Source organism: Sceloporus undulatus, chromosome 8, assembly GCF_019175285.1.
Source record: "Sceloporus undulatus isolate JIND9_A2432 ecotype Alabama chromosome 8, SceUnd_v1.1, whole genome shotgun sequence".
NCBI classification, from domain to species: domain Eukaryota; kingdom Metazoa; phylum Chordata; class Lepidosauria; order Squamata; family Phrynosomatidae; genus Sceloporus; species Sceloporus undulatus.
The window spans coordinates 9,675,101-9,696,133 of record NC_056529.1 but is presented as its reverse complement, the minus strand read 5'-3'; the positions used below and the strand labels follow the sequence as shown (position 1 = coordinate 9,696,133).

General features: G+C 41.6%; 1 protein-coding gene across 3 annotated transcripts in view; it reads right to left on the bottom strand.

Annotated features, from left to right (window-relative positions):
• Positions 1-18,642, bottom strand: part of RHPN2 (rhophilin Rho GTPase binding protein 2) — a 34,980-nt gene extending 16,338 nt beyond the window's left edge. For 2 of the 3 annotated variants that reach the window (XM_042438064.1, XM_042438068.1), the window contains exons 1-6: positions 18,453-18,641; positions 7,536-7,651; positions 6,014-6,142; positions 1,885-1,960; positions 439-516; positions 25-149 (exon numbers count right to left, since the gene is read on the bottom strand). In XM_042438064.1, coding sequence (XP_042293998.1) covers positions 25-149; positions 439-516; positions 1,885-1,960; positions 6,014-6,142; positions 7,536-7,651; positions 18,453-18,521 — 593 coding nt within the window. In that variant the 5' untranslated portion in view covers positions 18,522-18,641. Of the gene's footprint in view, positions 1-24; positions 150-438; positions 517-1,884; positions 1,961-6,013; positions 6,143-7,535; positions 7,652-18,452 lie in introns of all 3 variants that reach the window. The other variant, XM_042438069.1, reaches the window with a different exon arrangement.
• Positions 18,643-21,033: the final 2,391 nt, after the last annotated feature.

The window sequence follows — 21,033 nt, the reverse complement described above, 5'->3', positions numbered from 1 at the left end:
TTGTATAGGGGAAAATGCTCTTACCAGGTAAATAAAATTCCCAGGTTTCTGCTAGGTGAAAAAAACCGGTTTTCTAGAAAGCCAAGCTGAACAAAGTAGCTTATCAACAATTCGACGCCAGATTCATCTCTGCTGGGAGTTCGGCAAGCCTTAGAATACATAAAAGGTACATTAACCATGATATATTGAAGCAAATCTTTAAGTATGCATGACAGGATCAGACTACCTATACATCCCATTTGTATCCCAACCTTCTCCAAAGAGCTCAGTGTGAAGGGAATATATGTGAATTTTATCCTCATAAACAATCTGGTGGGGTAGCTTGGGGATGGGATGTGACTAATCTTAAATTCAGCCAGTGGCCTTTCTAGCCCATCAGGGCAGGATGAGATTAAATGTAAAGCCAAATACAGTATTTTCTCAGTAAATAGAACTTACTTGTCGTAAATCCATGAGATCAGCAATTTCATTTTCATATTCAGAGCCATCTTCACTGTAATGTTCCAGAATAAAGTCCTGGAGAAAAGTAATAAAAATGCATCCTGATGAACTCAAAACAGTATACAGTGGGCTCTTCCCTTACGGGCAAATGCCGTGTATGCTTGAGCCCCACTGAAACCTTCCAGCGCGCGGCTTTCCCTTTCACTTGAATGAAGTAATCACAGTTAACAGCTCTGTAGCAAGCCAGGACATCCACAAGAAACATTTAAATTCTAAAGCAGACATACACAAGTGCAGTGAATCTAGGGAAATTTTTATGTCTGGGGTCACCCACACTGTTGGAAATACCAAAATAGAAGCAGGGTAATGATCCGAAACCAAAGGTTGCCGAAGGTTTGATCCTGCTTTTGAAAAAGGACAGATGGCACCTTGTTCAATATTAAGAAGATCATAAGCTAGACTTGCAATCTTGGAACTTTGGGGATTCATGTTTATGGTTAGCAATGATCAAACCTGACCTCCTCACCACCACCACCACTTCTTAAGTCACACAGAGCTCCAGCTGAAGGCTTCCAGGCTTCTGAAGACGAGTCCTAAGAAATGACATCTACAGTGCTCCGTTGGTCATGAGGCACATTGAGACAAGCAGATGTGCCAGGATCCAGGGGGGTCTCTCCAACTGCCCATCTCAATGTGTCCCACTGACTGGGAAAGCACCGCAGTTGTCATTTTCCAGCGCTCTGTTCTGCAGCACCTCAGACATAGTTGGGGCAATGCCTGTTTTAAGAGGTAGGTTTTTGGGGGATGGCATCAGCAAAAGTAGATTGGTCAATGGAGCAGTGGCATCAGTGGATGCAAACTGCACCAGGTGACATCCTAAGAGTGGGGTGACACCACTGCTCCTCAAACATCTGTATCTTGGCAGAAACAGACTGTAGCATTAGGTCTGTGTTACATTAAAATGCTGAAGAATGGGGTGAGGGCCAGTAGGAGGAGAAAGGAAAGGCCCCAGGGTTTTGTTTTTTTTTATTAAAATTTCAAATTTCATTTTAAAATATTTCTCAGTTAAGTGCAAGAACTTTTTAAAAAAGAACACATTTGGGTGGAAATTTTTATTTTTTAAGAAATGATGCATCATTGTGAACTCCACTAATAATGCAAAATTTTATCCCAAGCCTAAACCAACATTTGTGCTTTGTAAAAATCATACTTTTGAATAATTTTACTAAGACCACACCATACAAATAGTTAGGACAGAACATTAACAGTAACCAAAGGTTTCTGTAGCTCCTTTGAAATCAACTGAAAGAGAAAAGTTGGTAGCATGTGCTTTCATAGAACTAAGCACCTACTTCCTCAGAATGGGTATATCATCCCAAAATACAACACACATGTTTTTTAATAGTTTGAAATATTTTAGAGTTGCATCTTAAGTCAATTTACCTTCAGTGGGACAGTGAAATCCACATCCTTTGTTTCTTTCAAGCCAAGTGGTATAAGAGGAATGCTAAAAGCATGCCTGTGTTAAAAGAAAAGAAGTAGATCTGTCAGGTTCTTCTTTTTTTTTTAGATATATGCTTCAACAACAGGAACAGAAATTGAAAGTTTAGAAAGATCTGTCTCTCAGCTTTGGTGTTCCTCACTTATAAATGTGTTTCTTAACTGATTACCTTTGACCAGCCTTTTGCACAGCTGCTCCCTGCTTTGCACACAAGCAAGTACTGTTCTTTTCTGTTTTCTTTTTACTAGATTGCTTCATAAACACACCTAAGAAGATTCTATTACGTTATTTTTAAAAAACCAAATTGAATACTGTAGTGGTTTGCTGTCCCATCCTCCACTGCAGCAGCAAACCGGTTCAGTGCAGAGTTATAATTTCCATTTCAAAGTGACTTGCCAAGGCCCAGCCAAAGAAATTTCTGATCAGCCATCAAAGTTGACCTTCTTGCTCTCGTTCTTTTACTTTGGATGCCTAAATTGTATTTGTAAATTCTCAGCTGTAGTTTTCAGTTTCTAAAATGCTTGACATTTGGGCGCTGAAGCAAAAATTCATCTGGGCTGGAAGAATTCTTATTGGCTAGGCAATGCTCTCATTTTGTCACCCTTATACCTACACTGCTGACCCTTCTGGGTGAGGCTCTTGAGAGTTGAAACTGGAAACACCCGAATGATCAAAGCTCCCTTAACTCTAGCCTATATTCTTCCAAAGAGATGCAGCAGGCCAAAGGAGTAAACCCTAGCTCAGCTCCTGTTTTGAGTCCTTCGATGGCCAATAATCCTTCGATGGCCATTTGTCCAGCATGGACACACTCACTAGAAAATGTGTTATTCATCTCTTGCCACTTAGGTAAAGTACTCCATTTGTTGTTAACTGCCTTCAAGTCGATCTCAACTCATGGCAACCCTATGGATAAGACATCTCCAAGATCCTCTGTCTACTGCTCTGCTTAATTCCTGCAACCCCATAAAACCCATTGTGACCTCGGAGTGTAGTGGAGTCTCCCTCTTTGGAGGTCTTCAAACGGAGGCTGGATGGCCATCTGTCGGGGATGCTTTGATCTGGATTTCCTGCATGGCAGGGGGTTGGACTAGATGGCCCTTTGCGGTCTCTTCCAACTCTATTATTCTATGATTCTATTACCTCCTTAAAAGAGTCCATCCATCTGGGATGTGGCCTTCCTCTCTTCCTACTTCCCTCCACCCTTCCCAGCATTATTGTCTTTTCCAATGAGTCCTTTTTTCTCATGATATGTCTAAAGTACGACAGCCTCAGTTTGGTCATCTTGGCTTCCAGGGAGGTTTCTGGCTTGATCTGCTGTACGACCCATTTGTTTGTCCTTTTGGCTGTCCATGGGATCTTCAGCACTCTTCTCCAGCACCACATTTCAAATGAATTGATTTTCCTCCTATCATCTTTCTTATCTGTCCAGCTTTCGCATCCATACATGCGGAAAGTTTCAAGAAAGAGAGGTGGTCTTCTCCAAATGCAACCTCCTGTAGTAGAGTTACCAAACTGAAAACTAGAAAGGGCACCTGTACCTTTAATGTTTCTACAGAAGAGAGAATATCAGCAATTGTTGCTTGTCACACAGCCAAGTAACAAGCCACCCCTGCTGAAATCCGGCTTTATACAACCATTAAAAGGGACAGCAGCCATCTTCATTTTGTATTTGGGCTACTTTACCCTTCAGTCTTCTTTCAGGAAAGTTCTGTGTACCCCTAAGTAGTTTACTATTGTCTTCTTTCTCTCAATCTGTCCACGGTAACTGGTAGGAAGCCAACCTGATCAGGAACAGGTTACAAAACCCATCATTATTATTCCAAACCATACTGCTTCTTCAGAGCATAAAAACAAAGCGAAGGCCAAAACAAATCCCTAGCATTACCTAAGACATTTGAACGTACCCTCTATTTGTTGCTTTAAGACATTTCCCCACGATCCATCTTTATTAAGTTGCCAGGCTTATGTACAAATTTCCATGGGCACCAGTGTTCCTGCCAACTCAAACGACGAATGTGGAATGGAATTCAATTTCTCATTATGACCATTTGAAATGCCAACTTCATGGTGGGTACAATAGGCATAATAAGCTTCTCAATTCTGACTGGCAAGGCACTTAGTCCTTTGTGAAACTCCCCTGAATCTATGCTGATGTTCAAGCTATGAACACTTATGACAGATTAAGAATTTGTGGGTATGCAAATCAAGCTCTTTTGTTACAAGGGATATATGTATGACTTTTTTCCAGATTCATACTCGGGTACCACTCGAGTTATACAGATAGTAGTTTGTATTGATCGTTTTGTTTTATATAGTCCACCCTCTTTATTAATGGACATGTCATCCACAGATTTAACCATCCGTGGAGGGCAAGCCCCCGTTTTTGTTAATGGCAGCACATGCATGCAACTGCAGTAGTGGGGACGCGCGCACCCCATCACCACTAAAATGACTGGGACTTGAGCATGTGTGGATTTTTGTATCCACGGGGGGGGGGGGGGATGGTCCGGAACAGATCCCCAATGAATACAAAGGTCTGCCTGTATATAAATAACAGATTTTAATAAAACTGATTAATGTTGGGTTACAATCCTAACAAAAAAAGCCACAAGCAAATGTGTTGGTGACTGTTACTGTCTTCTTTCAACCAAGTGCTTGGGAGGTATCTGTGAAGGAGTCAATTATGTTATTTCACCCGATCCATTCTATCCGATGCTAATATTATTTGAAACTGTTTGGGGTATTTGTCCTTTCTTAATGTTTCTTTTTCTTTCCCCTCTCTCCACAAGTTACCTGGCAGGCTAATGCGATCACACTGTGCATGATGCATCACACCATGAGAATGCCTAACAGCAGCCGCCCCTGGCATTAGGCAAAGGGAGGCATCCTCCTTAGGAAGGTTTTGGATGTAATAAAAGATCATAAAATTGTCACACTGTTTTAATGTATTGTTTAACTGACAGGAGAGGGGGGAACTGTGAAGAGTGGCCTGTGGACTGAGACCTCCAACCAAGGTAAAACTATTTTTCTTCTTCTTAAATTTGAACTGAATTTGCATGTTTTACCTCTACAACACCGAAATGTTCCTGATGCAGAAACATGGGAGACTTCTTGAGGAATCCAGTGGAGCCTACAAAGAGGGGATCAGCATCCCTTTTTCTCTCCCCCCTTTTCCTCTCTCTTTCCCCCTTTTCTCCCACGCAGTGGGTGTTCCACTGGGGAAGGTGTGCTTTCTTGACCGTGGGGCTGTTGACAATGTGAATGTATTTGAAAAGCATTCAAAGCATGCAGAGTTTAATCCTGAGCCTATTTGGGACTATTTGCATTGGTTACTCACAGTTCTGACGATGCCAATCTTTTTCAAAAACTCAGTAAATACTCTGATATCGATTATCCCAATGTAAGTGGGGGTTTTGGCAACCCTTCCCCCAAACTTAATCAGATACGTTCAGGATGCAAGTGAACAACAGAGATTCAATCCGGATTCATCCTGGATTATTTTCACCATTTGAATAACCCCAGAGAGAGCTAGGGGTTAAAAACCTGGTGCAGGCTTCATGGTGGGAAGTGAGAGTGCAAGAGGATTAAAAACTAGTGGAGGCTTTATGATGGGAAAGGAGAGGATGTAACAATTTTAGATTTTAAATACTGACTCAAGCATCCACAGTTTTCGGTATGGGGGAGGCACGTCCCAGAAAGGATACCAAAGGCCCATTGTATTTACATTTGCCTGGGGCCTGGCATTAAAGCGCTCTAGTGCAAATATACTCTCCATTTGTTTGTTTGCTTTGAGAAGGTTAATAGGAAGAAAAACTTTGGCCTCAGTCTTTGGGCCACTCCCCATTCAAGCTACCTCCTCAAAAGCATTTAGTAGGATTAAGGATAGGAATTTATTATTTTTAATACTTTTAATACTTTTCCCAAGGAAGAGGTTAATCCTCAGTGAACAGTCAGACCAGCAAGCAACTATACACCTTGCTCCGTGCATTTTTCCAGGGCTCTCCATCAGACAGACTTCCCCTTCCCTTCAGAGACTGGTACAATAATGCAGCAATTCCTTTGCCCACTTACTCCGTATTCTGATAGACCTCGACGGAGATGTTGAGTCCTTCTAGCTCCTCCTTCAGGATCTGCAGATCTGAATTTACGTAACTGAGCTCAAGAAGCACCTGTTCTCGCACTTTGTTGTTGGTTGTCACCCTGCCAAAAGAAAAGGATACATACTTCACAGAGTGTTTTTGAAAACAGCCAATTTTATTGTATAGTGGACTTCGAAAGCTCCTCTATTGACATTCCCTACATTTCTAAGATTCCGCCTCCCCCCAGCTGCTTTAAGAACTGATATGAAAACTCTTGTTGCAAAATTGACTTGGTCTGTTGCCAAAACACACAAAACACAAATAAAGGATGTAGAATGGCTTTCAGACAACATAAGGAGCCCAGCCATTATATAATTCTTTGTTTGAGGAAGAGGAACTATGAAGGAAGAGGTCCGTTTAAGAAAGATTGTTTTGGATAATTTAAACACGCTTGCCAAATGAAGTCTTCCATCTCCTCTTCATCTCTGTAGAGCAGAATCCCTGGAGCCCTAGGTTTCCTTGATCGGAGGTTCCATGAATGATCATGATTGATTTTTTTAAAGAATAAACACTTTTGAGCTATAGATATAATAATTTTTATGCAAGATTCCCTGAGATCTGTATTTTTTAATGCAGAGCTTCCCTGAAAATTATTTCTAGGGTTCCTGCAGCATAAAAGGGTTGAGAAAGGCTGCTGAAGTGAGTTAGGGATTGAGGAGGATCGGATACGGCTTGGAGGTTTGCTTTGGCAGAGGAAAGCTGTACAAAATTGGGCTTGGGTTAATTTTTAAACGTTCACAGAATCATAATGGAAAGGAAGTTCCTCATCCTTATCTCCCTAAAATAGACACCCATAACTTAGCCTGAATTATTCAAGCTTGATCTAGATGTGGGGAGGAAGGGCAAATAAAATTTCCACCTGCAACTTTCCTTATGTTAACTTACCTTAGGATCCAAGCCATTGTATTTATGAAATGAACTGTTTAAAAGAGGTTGTACATCTGTCAAGTATTATTACCTTTGTTTGAACTGCTGGCAATCAATTCGACATTGCTTTTTAAAATGATTGCTAATAACAGATTGGATTTAATTTTTGCAACCAGACTCTCTGACCAAGTATAACTATTAATATGCCAGCTAGCAGATTCTGAGCACCATAGTCAGAAAAACTAACCTTCCCAAGTTCTGGTTCATATCCAGTTCATTTGCAAACCAAAGTGGATCCCGTTTTATTTTCAACAAAGGCAGAATATAAATGCATTTCATCTATTTTAAATAAAAGTATCTAAAAATAATTGGAGAAGAGGGCTTTTGGGGCAGACACATTTCCTCAAGATATGACCTGATAAACATTACGTAAATCTGCCTGCACAATTTCCAGCGACCATCTATTCAGTAAGGTACTGGGAGCAAAGGGGCAGCTGGCTGGGGACCAGAGTCTGCTCCTGTTAAAAAGAACAAAGGCTGCATTTTGTGACTGAGGACGGAAGAGGAGGGAAATCGTGGGAACATACCGTAGAAGGTTTTCAGCGCCAGCTCTCATCCTCACTGCTTTCAGTATCTGTTGGTTCAAGATAGCTCTCTGGTTTTGCAATTTGCTCCGTCCAGTCTCTGCAAGAGGATTGCATCCCTGCATTACAGAAACACATTAGTTCTCAAAAACTGATGGCCAAAGAAAGAAAGACAAATGCTTAAGTAGATAAAGCCAGTATTTGCATTTAAAAAGCATACAGGCCGTAGTATTTTCTAGTCTTCTTTCTAATTCAGTTTCTGTCAATAATCTATTTGTGGCCCAGAACAAATGGGCCAAAAGCACCACCCTTGGGCTGATCTGGAGGCATGGCGTTCAGATGACGCACACCCCCAAATCGGGCTGAATTTGGGCTGCAGCCACCTAAGGTGGCTCAAGTCCAGCTGCAAAAGGAGCGCAAAAACAGCACTCCTTGCCAGCGTGCATTATGGACTGCAGTGGCGGTCAAGCTACCCAAAAGTCAGAACTGGGAACTCTCAGCTTTATGTATAAGCCAAAAACAAACTCTGGTTTAAAGCTGTCATAAAACCTTAGCTTGTTAGAATATAATAAACCATAATCCCAGGTTCAGACATAACACTTAAGGAATTCATGCCTGGTTTGTTTACTGATCTGTAGAAGGCACCAAGCAGGAGCAAATGGGTTGGTTCACCATTCTGTGCACATTGTAGTTTAGCAAACCACGATTCCTAGCTTACAGCAATGCATAACGGTAGACACTGTGTTCTTTTGACTTTGATTCCTGCCTTGGTCTTTCACATGGGGATTCGCAGATGTTTTTCCAAGACTTCCTACTGAGCCACGAACCTTGGCTGGTATCCAGCAATGCCAAACCCTGATTCCATCCCTGCTGGCATTGGTTCCTAGCTCTCTTAAAGAACATGTACAGAAATCACTGGCCACAATTGCTGGCTTTAAAAATTTGAACATGTGTGTGCACGCGCGTGCGTTTGTGGAGCAACTACTTTGTAAAGAAGAAAAAGTTATATAGTATTTATAGGGCAACTCGAAAAATAGATCTTTCAAAATGTTCCTTATGTATGGTGCCAATGGCCATTCTAGCTAAGCCATTCTGGGAGTTGTAGTCCCAAAGGGTAATGTTTCCAAAATCTGATTAAAGGTCAACACAAGCTAACTATTTTAATCAGAAAGTAGAAAAAAACGAACAAACAACCGTGAGCAAAACATTAACCAGTACGTAAACAGAGGGCTGCTTTCTGCCTCAGCTGAAATCGGTAGGGAAAAAAATAGCATCTATGTGAAGTAATATGCACCACATTCTATTGTCTAAGGTCTAATCTGCCCTGCAGACATAATACAGTCTGACACAGCTTTGACTGCCATGGCTCAGTGCAATGGAATTGCATTGAGATTTGTAGTTTGTTGTGGCACCAGAGCTCACTGTCAGAGAAACCTAAATATATTACAAAACGCAAACCCCAGAATTCCATACCATTGAGCCATGGCTATTAAAGCAATGTCAAACTATGATGTCAAAGTGATGTCAAACTGGATTATTTCTGCAGTGTGGATGCAGTCAGACCTGTATCATTAAGTTGCTTTCAGGTGAAGCTTCTACTAAACAATCACACTGCCTCCAGACTTCACTTTGTAGCCTTCCTATGTTTTCCCATTATTTCTTCTATGGGTCCAAATAGCTGCCCAATGCTTTTTAATTGTGAACCATAACAGCCCTTTGTCAGGAAACTCCCTTAAAACTGTAATATTGGAGGTTGGAAAGGTAACCACTAATGGGACCCCAGAGAATGGTTGGATCCTGCCTTAATTGTCCTGGCAAAACTGTCAAATATCTCTTTTGTTAAGGAAATTACAAGTAAATGGTCCATAGTTACTAGGAAATAGTGATGACTACTTGTGGAAGAGCAAAGCAATATGGAGAAAAAAGATCTCCTCTTTATCTCCTAGCTAAGGATGGAGTCATCCAAAAGCAGAGGCTGAGGCTTTCAGGTCCTATTTGGATTTTTATTAGAACCGAACATCCACCAATGGAGGGTGAAAAAGATGAATTAATGGAGAGATCTTGTAGCACCTTTGAGACTAACTGAAAGGAAGAAACTGGCAGCATGAGCTTTCATAGACTTCAGTCTACTTCCTCAAATGCATCTGAAGTGCTACAAGATCTCTCTATGTACTGCTTCTACAGACTAACATGGCTATGGAGTTTCTCAAACGGGAGGAATTTCTCTTAAATTCGAATGAAAAGAAAGTGGGGCCAGAACGCATTCACTTCAAGTCGCTAGTTTCGCGCAATTACGTGAATGCGCATTGCGTTCAAACTGGCTCCCCATTGCCCAAAAATAGCATGCCCTTGCTCGAATTTGCATGTGGCAGTCTATCACGCAATAACGTGAAATCACATGATTGCGTTCGGACTGACTTGCCATTTTCCGAATTTGTATGTAGTGGGTTACCATGCAATAACGTTAAACTCCATGATTGCGTTCAGATTGCCATCGGATTATACTTCCAATTCCCCTTGTCTGATGAACTCCTATGTCTTTGCATTCTCCCATCATTTAAGTCAGTGATAAAAATGTTGACGCATAATGGCCCTAGGACAGAACCCTGTGGCACTCCACTCAAGACCTTCTTCCAGTTTGAAGCACAGCCACTGAGGACGACTCTTTGAGCATGGCTTTTCACCCAATTATGTTTTGATTTATTCCATATGTAGTCATTACTATGGATTCTGTATGGGAGGAGGTCAATGGGGGGGGTGACACCATGAATTACCGCACCAGGTGACACCAACCCAAATGACGCCACTGGAGAGAATCTGGGTTGGATATAAACTTTAGTTCTACTTAGAGGAAATTCCTTTAAATCAAAAGACATGACAAATGTGAGAATTATTGGTTTCAACAAGGTTTCTTTTTATATGACTAAGTCTAGACCCAACCCATTGCCAATATTTACTTATTTATTTATTCCTTGTATTTATAGCCAATGTTCTCGAAACAGTTAACAATAAATAAGGAAAGAGAACCTTCTTAACAACGAAAACAGCAAACAAACTCTTGTGATGGACAAGGAAGAACTGACAGATCTTCTTCATTTGAACACAGGCTCTCTTTTTTAATTACTTTTTAAGGTAAAATAAAGTAAGAAATCCCAGCTGTGACACACAAAGCCCTGTGTGCTCAACTACTCTGCAGAAGAGGTGTTTGTTGTTCTGTGTTGCCAGTGGCTATGAGGCATTTCAGTTGATACAATGGGTGTTGCAGCTGATAAGCTAAGAGACATATTAATGGGACACAGAAGGCGATCCAAGTTGAATTGGGTGTGTGCCTCCATAGTTAGTGAAACAGTCAGCTCCACTGCATGCTGCAGTCATGCCTCCAGAGCAAATAAAGCATTCAACACTTTAAATACTTTGAAGCACACAAAGGTTTGCTTAAGCAAGGAGTTTTATTAACCCCTTTGCGTCTCTGTCTGTACTTTCAAGTCATCTGTCCAGTTATGGCAACTCCATGAATTTACTCAGAGATGATATTGCCAGCTTGTTCCTCTGAAATATAGCCTACAGCATCTGGTATTCATTGCTGGTGTGTCATTCAAATACTAACCAAGGCTCACCCTGCTTAGCTTCTAAGAACAGGTGAAATCTTGTGCCTTTATGGCATTTGAGGGCTCTGGAACCCTAGTCCATATGGGCAGCAGCATCATGCCGGCATCCTCTCTACATGGATGCCACCATGATGACGTCAACACCGCACAGTGTCTGCACATTGCTGTGTGTTGCGTAGGCAACGCACCACAAAAACAACCCGGAAGAACCGGGTTCTTTTTACTGCAGAGGGACGCCGCACAGTTTGGTGGCTGCAGCATTATACCTTCTTCTTGTCTTCTTTTAATTTAACATGTTTAAAGGCGGTGAGTATTCAAAAGATAGGGGCCGATTTAAAATCTTCCTCCTTCTGTATAATCATTGATAAGGAAAAGAAAAGGAAATGGAGTCTCTCTCACTCACACAAACATTTCCAAGTGTGAAGAAGAGGTAAACACATCCACTCCTTTAGTTGCAAGGAAAATAAGATTACTTCCTTCAGGGCTGAGATGCCAACTAGTCTGCATTATGGAGGTCACCTGTTCACTATAGTACTACTGTACCTTATATATCCCATGCAAACTTTATCACCCTTCCTACATTAGTCATGAGTATTTTCAGTGAAAAAGCCAATGCATATGGATATTTCCTGGAGAAGACTATGCATCTAGAAATTCACATGCATAAATTTTCCCTATGGAGATATCAACACCCAATGCCACTGCCATCAGGAATGAGCCTGGAGGAAGGTGTGGGACCTTGATGCATGATGTACTTTTCATATGAATAATACAAAAATATCCTAGTTTATTGGTATCATCCCAAAGCCAAAGATAGCAAGCTGGGATTTTCTGCACAAAGAGCAAGTAGTCTGCCACTAAAATACAGATGCAAGATTATTAATCCTAGTGCAAATTTTCTCAAATTTTGAAGACAGAAATTGGGTTCCGAGTGAGAAGCTTTGAGCTGCATACTTTGGGTTTCATTTATTTTGTTGCATTTGTTTACTCCTGGGCTTTGTAGATCTGTCACAGAACTCCCACATTTTGTCATCACTGTAACACTGTGACAAAACTGAGAGACTCACATTTACACAAGTTTGACAGCTGAACAAAAAATTGTTTCCTAGCCTTATGGAACCTCTATATCTCTAAAAACCTAGAATTCTTTAGGAGGTTGCTTGGCCGGGGGAGGTCTGCAAAAGATCGTGATTGGAAAAAAGCAAACTTTTTTGAGCTACAGATATAATAATTTTTAGGCAGGGATTCCCTGAGATCTGAAAATTATTTCAAGGTTCCTTCCAGGGTAGAAATATAGAGAGAGGTGTTCTACATTCATAGGGAATGTACCTTTGAATGGCAGATACTAGTGTGAGGGGAAAGCCAGTGTGACATAGTGGTTTGAGCACAGTGTTGGACTACAACTCTGGAGACCAGAGTTCGATTTCCGACTTGGACATGAAACCCAGTAGGTGACCTTAGGCAAGTTGCGTGCTCTCAGCATCAAGGGAAGGCAATGGAAAACCTCCTCTGAACAAATCTTGCCAGGAAACCCTAGGGTCACCATAAATCAGAAATGACTTGAAAGCATACAACAACAACAACAGGTTCCAGTTTATGAGATTTCCTGGCTGGCTACAGGTGACTAGAGACACTGTGGCAGATGGGATTCATAGCAAGGAAAGTCATGATTATTACCAGGGCTCTGAAAATTTAATCTTTGGATTACAGTTTGCAAAATCCTCCAGTCAGCATGGCCACTGTTTTACAAATAAAGATCTACAAGGCAATCATTTTCCTGAGACTACACACTAAATCCCTGAAATTTCCAAACAGGACTCTATGAAAAACACTGTATTTCAACTGTACATTAGCTAAGTACTTCTTTTACTTTCCCACATTTTGTGATAGCTGGAGACTATTTTTATTTCTTTGTCTGGGAAGTGATCCTTTTGGTCACTGTTCTTTATCCTTTAGACCTCAAAGAGGAAAAGTACAATAAATAGTTGTTACACCTTTCTCACAACAATGCCTCTTTATTTTATTTTATTTTTCATTTCTTAAAGGATAATGTTGTTCTTGAAAAACAAAATCCCCCAAATTGTTAAGAAAAATCAAGAAAGCAGCAGGACAAACTGAGTTGAAACTAATGACCAGAAGCATGCCTTAATACCTAATCCACACTAAGGAAAGAATTTGTAAGATCATTCACCAATGGTTTCAACAGAGCTTTACTACACAAATAAGAAAGTCAAATAAAATTTGTGCCAAAGTCTGTTTCTCCCCCTCTTTGTGCAAGTTTTGTTAGTATGGGGAACAGACTCAACCTTTTCCGCTCCCTTGCTGCATGAATTGTCCAGGTGAAGACTGGTCATAAATGTTAACAGCCCTTTCCTTCTCCTTTCTCACCTCTCGCATCCAACTATAGAGCTGGATGCTCAGTATAATAAGGAAGTTATTGACTCTAGCTACTAGTTTTCCCCAATCTAAAGTTGCAAACCATCTCACACTCTCAAACACACCTTGATCCACCCTGAAAGTACAACAAATCTAAATCACTTAAATCACACGCACGCACACATTTTCAAACAGAAGTGAGAAACATGGGAGTTTTTGTACCGCTGTGTAGTGCAGAATAATAGCACAAAATAATAAACAGGCATTGACATGCGTTTTCTTATCTGTCTATAAAAAGACAACTTGGGATCCCTCTCTTTTAAACTCAAGACTGGCTTAGACCCAAAGCACACTGCAGAAATAATCCAGTTTGAGGCCGCTTTAACTGCCCTGGCTCAATGCTAGAGAATCCTGGGATCTGCAGTTTGGTGAGATGTTGAGCCTTCTCTGTCGGAGAGCTCTGGCGCGACAATAAACTACAATTCCCAGGATTTTCTAGCACTGAGCCAAGGCAGTGAAAGCAGTCTTGAACTGGGTTATTTCTGCAGTGTTTTGGACCGTAAACCCTGTAGAAAACGGCCATTAAGGCTGACATGGGGGCAGAGTTTGGATGTAGCCTCCTCACGATGCACGCCCGACTCCACCCTCCCCTGGGCACCCTGATGCCACGTACTGCCCCACATGACATGCACCGTTATTGCGCGTCTCTGGCACTGCATCCATATGACATAGCACCAAAGGAGCATCATATAGCCGTGGCAATGCGGCTATGGAGCACTTTTCAGGGCACAGAAAGGAGCCATTTTTTGCAGTTCATTTTTGCGCCCTTGAAAGGCCAGATCAGGGCCATGGCGTGAGGTTGCCACATGTCCGATCCAGCTAGGAAAGGGGCAGTGTCCCATCACCCCTTAGCAGCAGTCAAAGAGGCTATTGCAAGAAGATCTGCTGCCCTCTTGTTGTGGATTGGAGCTCTCATCATCCACAGACAAGCCCTGATAGAAGGCAGCAAGCTTAGGAACACTGCCATGGAGGCTCAGTTTGTTCAAAGTTCACTCACTGCTGGAAGGATTGTTTAAGACATTTCAACAAACCGTGGAGGAAGGGGATGTAGACATTCACAACGTAGCCTTGCAGGAAACATATGAGAACAATCACCAATTCCAAGGTGGCAGATAAGATTCACGCGTCACAAGCAAAGAAGCTGGTCTCCCTATCAGTTGTCTACGACTTAGAAATCTGACAGGATTGCCATACGCTGAGTTTGCTTAAATATTTTCAAAGCAGGTTTTTTGACTCTACAAAATCTTTCAATTGCCATTCTACAGTTTCAGACAAATATATTGAGCAACATAACCCTTTAAAGAAAAGTTTACCTTCTCTTTTTCCTTTTTTCCTGTGTGTGTGTGTGTGTGTGTGTATATATATATATGTAATCTTCCTGGTCAATATCCAGTATCTCAAATTCTCATCCATAAGGACTGAATATGTAAAGATGACCTGTACTTCTCTTTTTCCATTAGCAAAGACGTTCCTGGGGTTATGGCGAAATACCGAAATACCTTTTCTTATGCAAAAATGTCTACAAAGTAGGGAAGCTGTGAGGTTCCACAGGTTAAAACAGAGGAGATTCCCTATCTGCATCTTGTTTATATTTAATATTACATTAGATGCAGTCATCAGATGCAGTCCGAGTTCAGCCAACCACATGCGCACATGTATATCTGGCTGGCCGCACTTGCATAACTCTCTGGCGAGGCACCTGTTGAAACCTGCTGGAAGTCAGGAGCTCACAAATGACTTGCCCAGGGTTTTTAGAAGTGCCCTAAATTTCACCTGTGAAATCCAATATTCAGGGAGAGGTTGGCAAAGCCTTTAAGTACTCGCCTGGGGCTAACGCTCCATTGTCAGATTCCTAGCAGGCAGAAAATGGTCTGCCCTAATCTAAAATGCCTTATCATGTTTCCTTTTGAACAGTTTTCCTTTACAGTTCCAGGGCCAGCAGCTTCCTTTATTATCTGCTTTTAGCAAAGGTAAACTCAAGTTTCAAGACCAGATCTGAATTTGTTTCAAGCTCATTGGAATTCAGAAACTATTTCTGTGGGATGGAGCAGCTGATGGGGTGCCATTGGCTTATCAGACAGGCCCTAGGGACTGGCTGAATGGGATAAAAGGGGTAGCCAATGCCTTCCTACAACAAGGCAGTTTCCAACATGCTTTTGTTGAAAAAGCCATCCTCGAGTCCCACTGTAAGGCCAGTGTCCAATTTTCCATTTTTGGGCAAGGTATGGGAATGTGTGGTGGATTCCCAACTCCCAAAGTTTCTGGATGAAATGGATTATGTAGATCCATTTCAGTCTGGTTTCAGACCTGGCTATGGAACAGAGACAGCCTTGGTCACCTTGGTGGAGGATCTACGCAGGGAACTGAACAGGGGGAGTGTGTCCCTATTAGTTCTGCTGGACTTCTTAGCAGCTTTCGATACCATCTTCTGGGATGGGACTTGAAAGTACTGTTTTAGAGTGGCTTCATTCCTTGCTATGCAGGGGCGAACCCGGAAATTGGTGCTAGGGGACTCCTGCTCGACCCCCTGGCCATTGCCCTGTGTAGGCCCTCAGAGTTCTGGTTTTGTCCCCTATGCTGTTTAGCATATACATGAAACTGCTGGGAGAGGTCATCCGGAGTTTTGGGGTGTGGTGCCATCATGATGTGGATGACACCCAACTCTACTACTTCTTTCCACCTCAATCCAAGGAGGCTGTTCTGGTCTCAAACCAGTGTCTCTCATCAGTAACGATGAGGGTAAAGAAACTTAATCCAGACAAGACAGAGGTGCTTCTGGTCAGTCAAAAGGCAGATCAGGGACTGTGTTCAATGGTGTTACACTCCTCCTGATTCCCTTGCACTGAGCCAGGGCAGTTAAAGCAGTCTCCAACTGGATTATTTCTGCAGTGTGCTTTGGACCTATGTCTTACCTATGTCCAAGTTGGTGGGTTTTTGTTTGAATTTGCTCAATGGCCTACACAGCTACGCCCTGAATGTTTTCCACACTTTGGAGGGTGGTTGTATAAAAAAGCTTGCTCCTGGAAATCCATGTACATTCACCTACTGCAAGAGGGGACTGGAACATGGCTTTGCCATGGCTTCCGGACTCTTAGGATGCATGTATCATTTAAACAGCATACATCCAAAGTGAGCCGAAGCAGTTTTATTTTGGCCTCTCTGTATGGGGCCCATGTTACGTCATGTTATCGCTCTCTCATAACGGGATATAGTATATACAGTATATCAAACACAACATTTTGCTTATCTTTCATATATGTAGAGGGACCACTGTACAACGGCGGAGAAAGGTCAAGTCTTCTGACTCAATTTTTAACCATCACTATTGAGAGGGAAAAGGGGAAAATACACCATGCCACCCAATTTATGTACAGATGCTCAAATCCTATTATATACAATGGCAGAGGAAAACAGTGTCCTTATATAAAATGGCAAAATCGAGGTTTGCCTATTACAAGCAATATGTATTTTAGGTATTTTCAAGCCGTGGATGCTTGAATCTGTGGATAAAAAAAAATCCATGGATAAGGAAGGCTGACTGTACTAGGTTGTTTTCTTACTTGTACGAGCCGCTGGTACGCACCAAATTAGTACCTATAGTATACAATCCAGCTTTTCTTACTTGCCTGCTATAATAGTAGCCTTCTTGATGCATCGTAATTGTATGACAGCTTGGATGTTTTGTTTGCAATGGCCTTTGCACTAAGCAGTGGTCCCCAAACTGTGCTCTTTAAGGGATTTTGGACTTCAGCTTCCAGAATCCCAGACTATTGGGGGAAATCAAACCCACTGTAAAGTGACCAGAATACACTCCATCTGTTATGGATGTGCTTCCTCTGGACCACTGGGATTTGGAAGTCTATTGTGGGGTTGGAGGCAGTCAACTGTTCTTGAAAACTGTGATCCAAAACACACTGCAGAAATAATCCGTCTTGAGTCCATTTTAACTGCCCTGGCTCAGTGCCAGGGAATCCTGGGAATTGTAGTTTATTGTGGCCCCAGAGCTCTCAAATAGAGAAGGCTCAATGCCTCATCAGTTCCCAGGATTCCCTAACACTGAGCCAGGGCAGTTAAAGCAGTCTCAAACTGGATTATTTTTGCAGTGTGTTTTGGACATTCCTTGCAATTCTGTGGAATCAGACCAAGGTCCCAAACCACACTGCCGAAATAATCCAGTTTGAGACCACTTTAATTGCTTTGGTTCAGTCCTAAGGAATCCTGGGAACTGTAGTTAAACCTATCTCAGACTGGGTTATTTCTGCAGTGTGGTTTTGGGACCAATATGCTCATCCAAGGTCTGCTATCCATCTATCCATCTATCTATCTATCTAGGGGACGATGGAAAGACATAGCTCCAAAAGACTGTGCAGAAAAATGATGCCACAGGAAACTACAACTCCCAGAACCCCATTAAAAATTTTTTAACCTTGGCAGGTTTTTTATTCTTTTGCTTATTTTATTTGACCCCCTCCCTACTATGTAAAGCGCTGTGCAAATTTTACAGTGCAATATAAATAATAATAATAATAATAATAATATAATAAAAACAAACAAAAACAATATAAAATGTAAAAAATAAAAATAAATAAATAAACAAAAATAAATAAAACATAAAATACAGAAAATAAAAGCAATCTAAAATGAATAAATAAATAATAAAATATAAAATATAGAAATTAAATAAAAAACCATATAAAATAAATAAAAATAATAATACAAATAAAATTAAAAAAAGAAATAAAAAGTTCAAAGTGGAGCCAAACCGGATTATTTGTGCAATCTGGATACAGCCTCAATCCCAACAGACTCGACTCCTAAGGGGATGGAAGTCCTATGACTCTTCCTTTGCCCAGTTATAAAATGAGCACAGTCTCACCTTTCGGAAGTAACCATCTCCCCTCTGGTCCGGCGCTGGGCAACCTGAAGGCAGCATCGTATCCGTCATGTTCGCCGCAGCGCAGCGCTCCGGGGCTCTTCCCACAAGAAAGAGAGAGAAGAAGGAAGGAAAGAAGGGAAGGAGGCGCTGTTCAAGCGGAGTCCAGCTCAGCACTGCCAGCAGCAGCAGCAGCACTGCTCCCCAGCTGCCCTCTAGAGCCAGATCTCCTCCTCCCTTTGCTCCTCCTCCTGCATCCACCTGGCGCTGGCAGAAGAGGAAGCCAAACCCTCTCCACTGCTAACAATCCCAGGAGGAGGACTCCCACCTGCAAACCCCACTTTGGACAGGCCACACTCTCTCATCCTAGATTGGGAAAGGACCCCACTCCTCCAAACCTTGGATCAAACCTTGGATCAAACACTGATCAGAATGGTGACTACAAACAAGAAATAAGGACAAGCTGTTTGATTTGCTTTATAATTAAGCTGTCTTTCTGGTTTTACTGAGCCTTTCCTTTCTTTGCCAGCTGAGCTGCTTGAAATAATGTCTCCAAGCTCATTTGCAAACTCTCAGGTCCAGACAGTGGGTCCTTGGTCTCCACTGAGGTTTGTTTCCAGGTCTCTCCCTGGATAACCAAATCTGGGGATGCTCAACTCCCATTATATACAGTGGCATAGTAAAATGATGTCCCTTAGATAAGATGGCAAAATCAAGGTTTGCTTTTTTTTATTATTATTATTATTATTATTATTATTATTAAAAACAACATTTTCAAGCTGTGGATGCAGTATCTGTGGATTCGGAGGGGTCCCATCTTGCAACATGGAACTGAAATACGGTCAGCCCTCCTTAGCCATTGATTTTTTTATCCACAGATTCAAGCATCCATGGCTTGAAAATACTCCCCAAAAGTATAAATTCCAAATAGCAAACCTTGAGTTTCCATTTTATATAAGGGACACTGTTTTGCTCTGTCATTATACAGTACTTAATGGGAAGTTGAAGACTTTCATGGCCAGCATCCATAGTTTTTGTGGGTTTGGGGGGCTATATAGCTGTGTTCTAGAAGAGTTTATTCCTGATGTTTCGCCAGCATCTGTGGCTGGCATCGAAGATGCCAGCCACAGATGTTGGCAAAACATCAGGAATAAACTCTTCTAGAACAGGGCCACATAGCCCCAAAACCCCACAAACACTATACTTAATAGGATTTGAGCATCTACAGATTTTGTTATCCATGGGGGTCCTGGAACCAAACCCCAGCGGATAACAAGGTCCTGTATGAAATAAACAGAAGTGTGTATTATATATATATATATATATATATATATATATATAGGCCTGCCTTTTTCTAAGGTCCAGAAGAGTGTTCTTACAGGGAAAGATCCCCGCGTACATTTTTACTGCTGCTGTAGTTTGTCAGGCTTTTTGTGGCGTGAACCATTTTATGAGGATACAGCTACTATTCCTAAAGGCTGTAATTCTCAGGCAATTCAGCGCAAGCTTTTCATTGCCTCTCTGTGGCACAGGCCAGACAATTGCAACCGGCAGCTGTGCGTATGGGAGGGAAAACAATTTGTTGCCAAGATACTTTTAGCTTTCCTCCTCTTCCCCAGTGTTTTAGAGCCGTGTCTTTTGTGTCATCGCTTTGGCTCTATTTCTGGAGAGGAATGTTCTTTCTTTGGCTTTGCTTTATCTCCTGCAACGCAAGAGATAATGTGGCCACCACGGTTCATTAGTCTTTTCTCCTTCACGACTGAGTCACTCTTTGGAGCAAAGTGTGGGAGAGCCTCTCCAAGTTGCCCTCCATTCAAGGAAAAGAGAGATACGGGAAGAATGGCAACAGATCTCCACCCATTACTCTTTTGGAGCGTCCAGTTATGCGCTCGCCAGTGGGCATTGCACATTGATAAAGCATGGAAGTATGTGGGAGGGTTTTCTAACAACTACAATGGGCCCTTGGATGCGCTTGGGTTTGTTTCCAGGATCCCCCTGTGGATAACAGAATCCGTTGATGCTCGAGTCCCGTTATATACAATGGCACCGTGAAATGGCGCCTCTTATATAAAATGGCAAATCCAAGTTAGCGTATTGGAATTTATATATTTTGGGGAATATTTTTTGGTTCCAGGAATATATTTTGGTTCCAGGATCCTCCCCCCGTGGGTAACAGAATCTGTGGATGCTCAAGTCTCATTAAATACAATGATAAAGCAAAATGGTGTCCCTTATATAAAATGGTAAATCAAGGTTTGCTATTTGCAATGTATTGCATGTGGTGGACATGCAAAAAAGCAAAGGAGCCCTGGGTAAAAATACACCACAAAATTAACGAAATTATACTTGAGAAATTACAATTTAAGCCAGAAATATTTTCATTTAATGTAATAGTTGAGAGAAAAAGCATGGAAGACTGTTATTTGACATGATATCAGTTGCAAGAATGATTTTTTTGCAAAAGAATGGAAATCAGAAGAAATCTTGAATTTGGAGGATTGGTTAATAAAATTAGAGGCTTTAGAAATGGACAAATTGACAAGACTTATGCAAAAACCAGGAAAATTCAAAACGAATGGAAGAA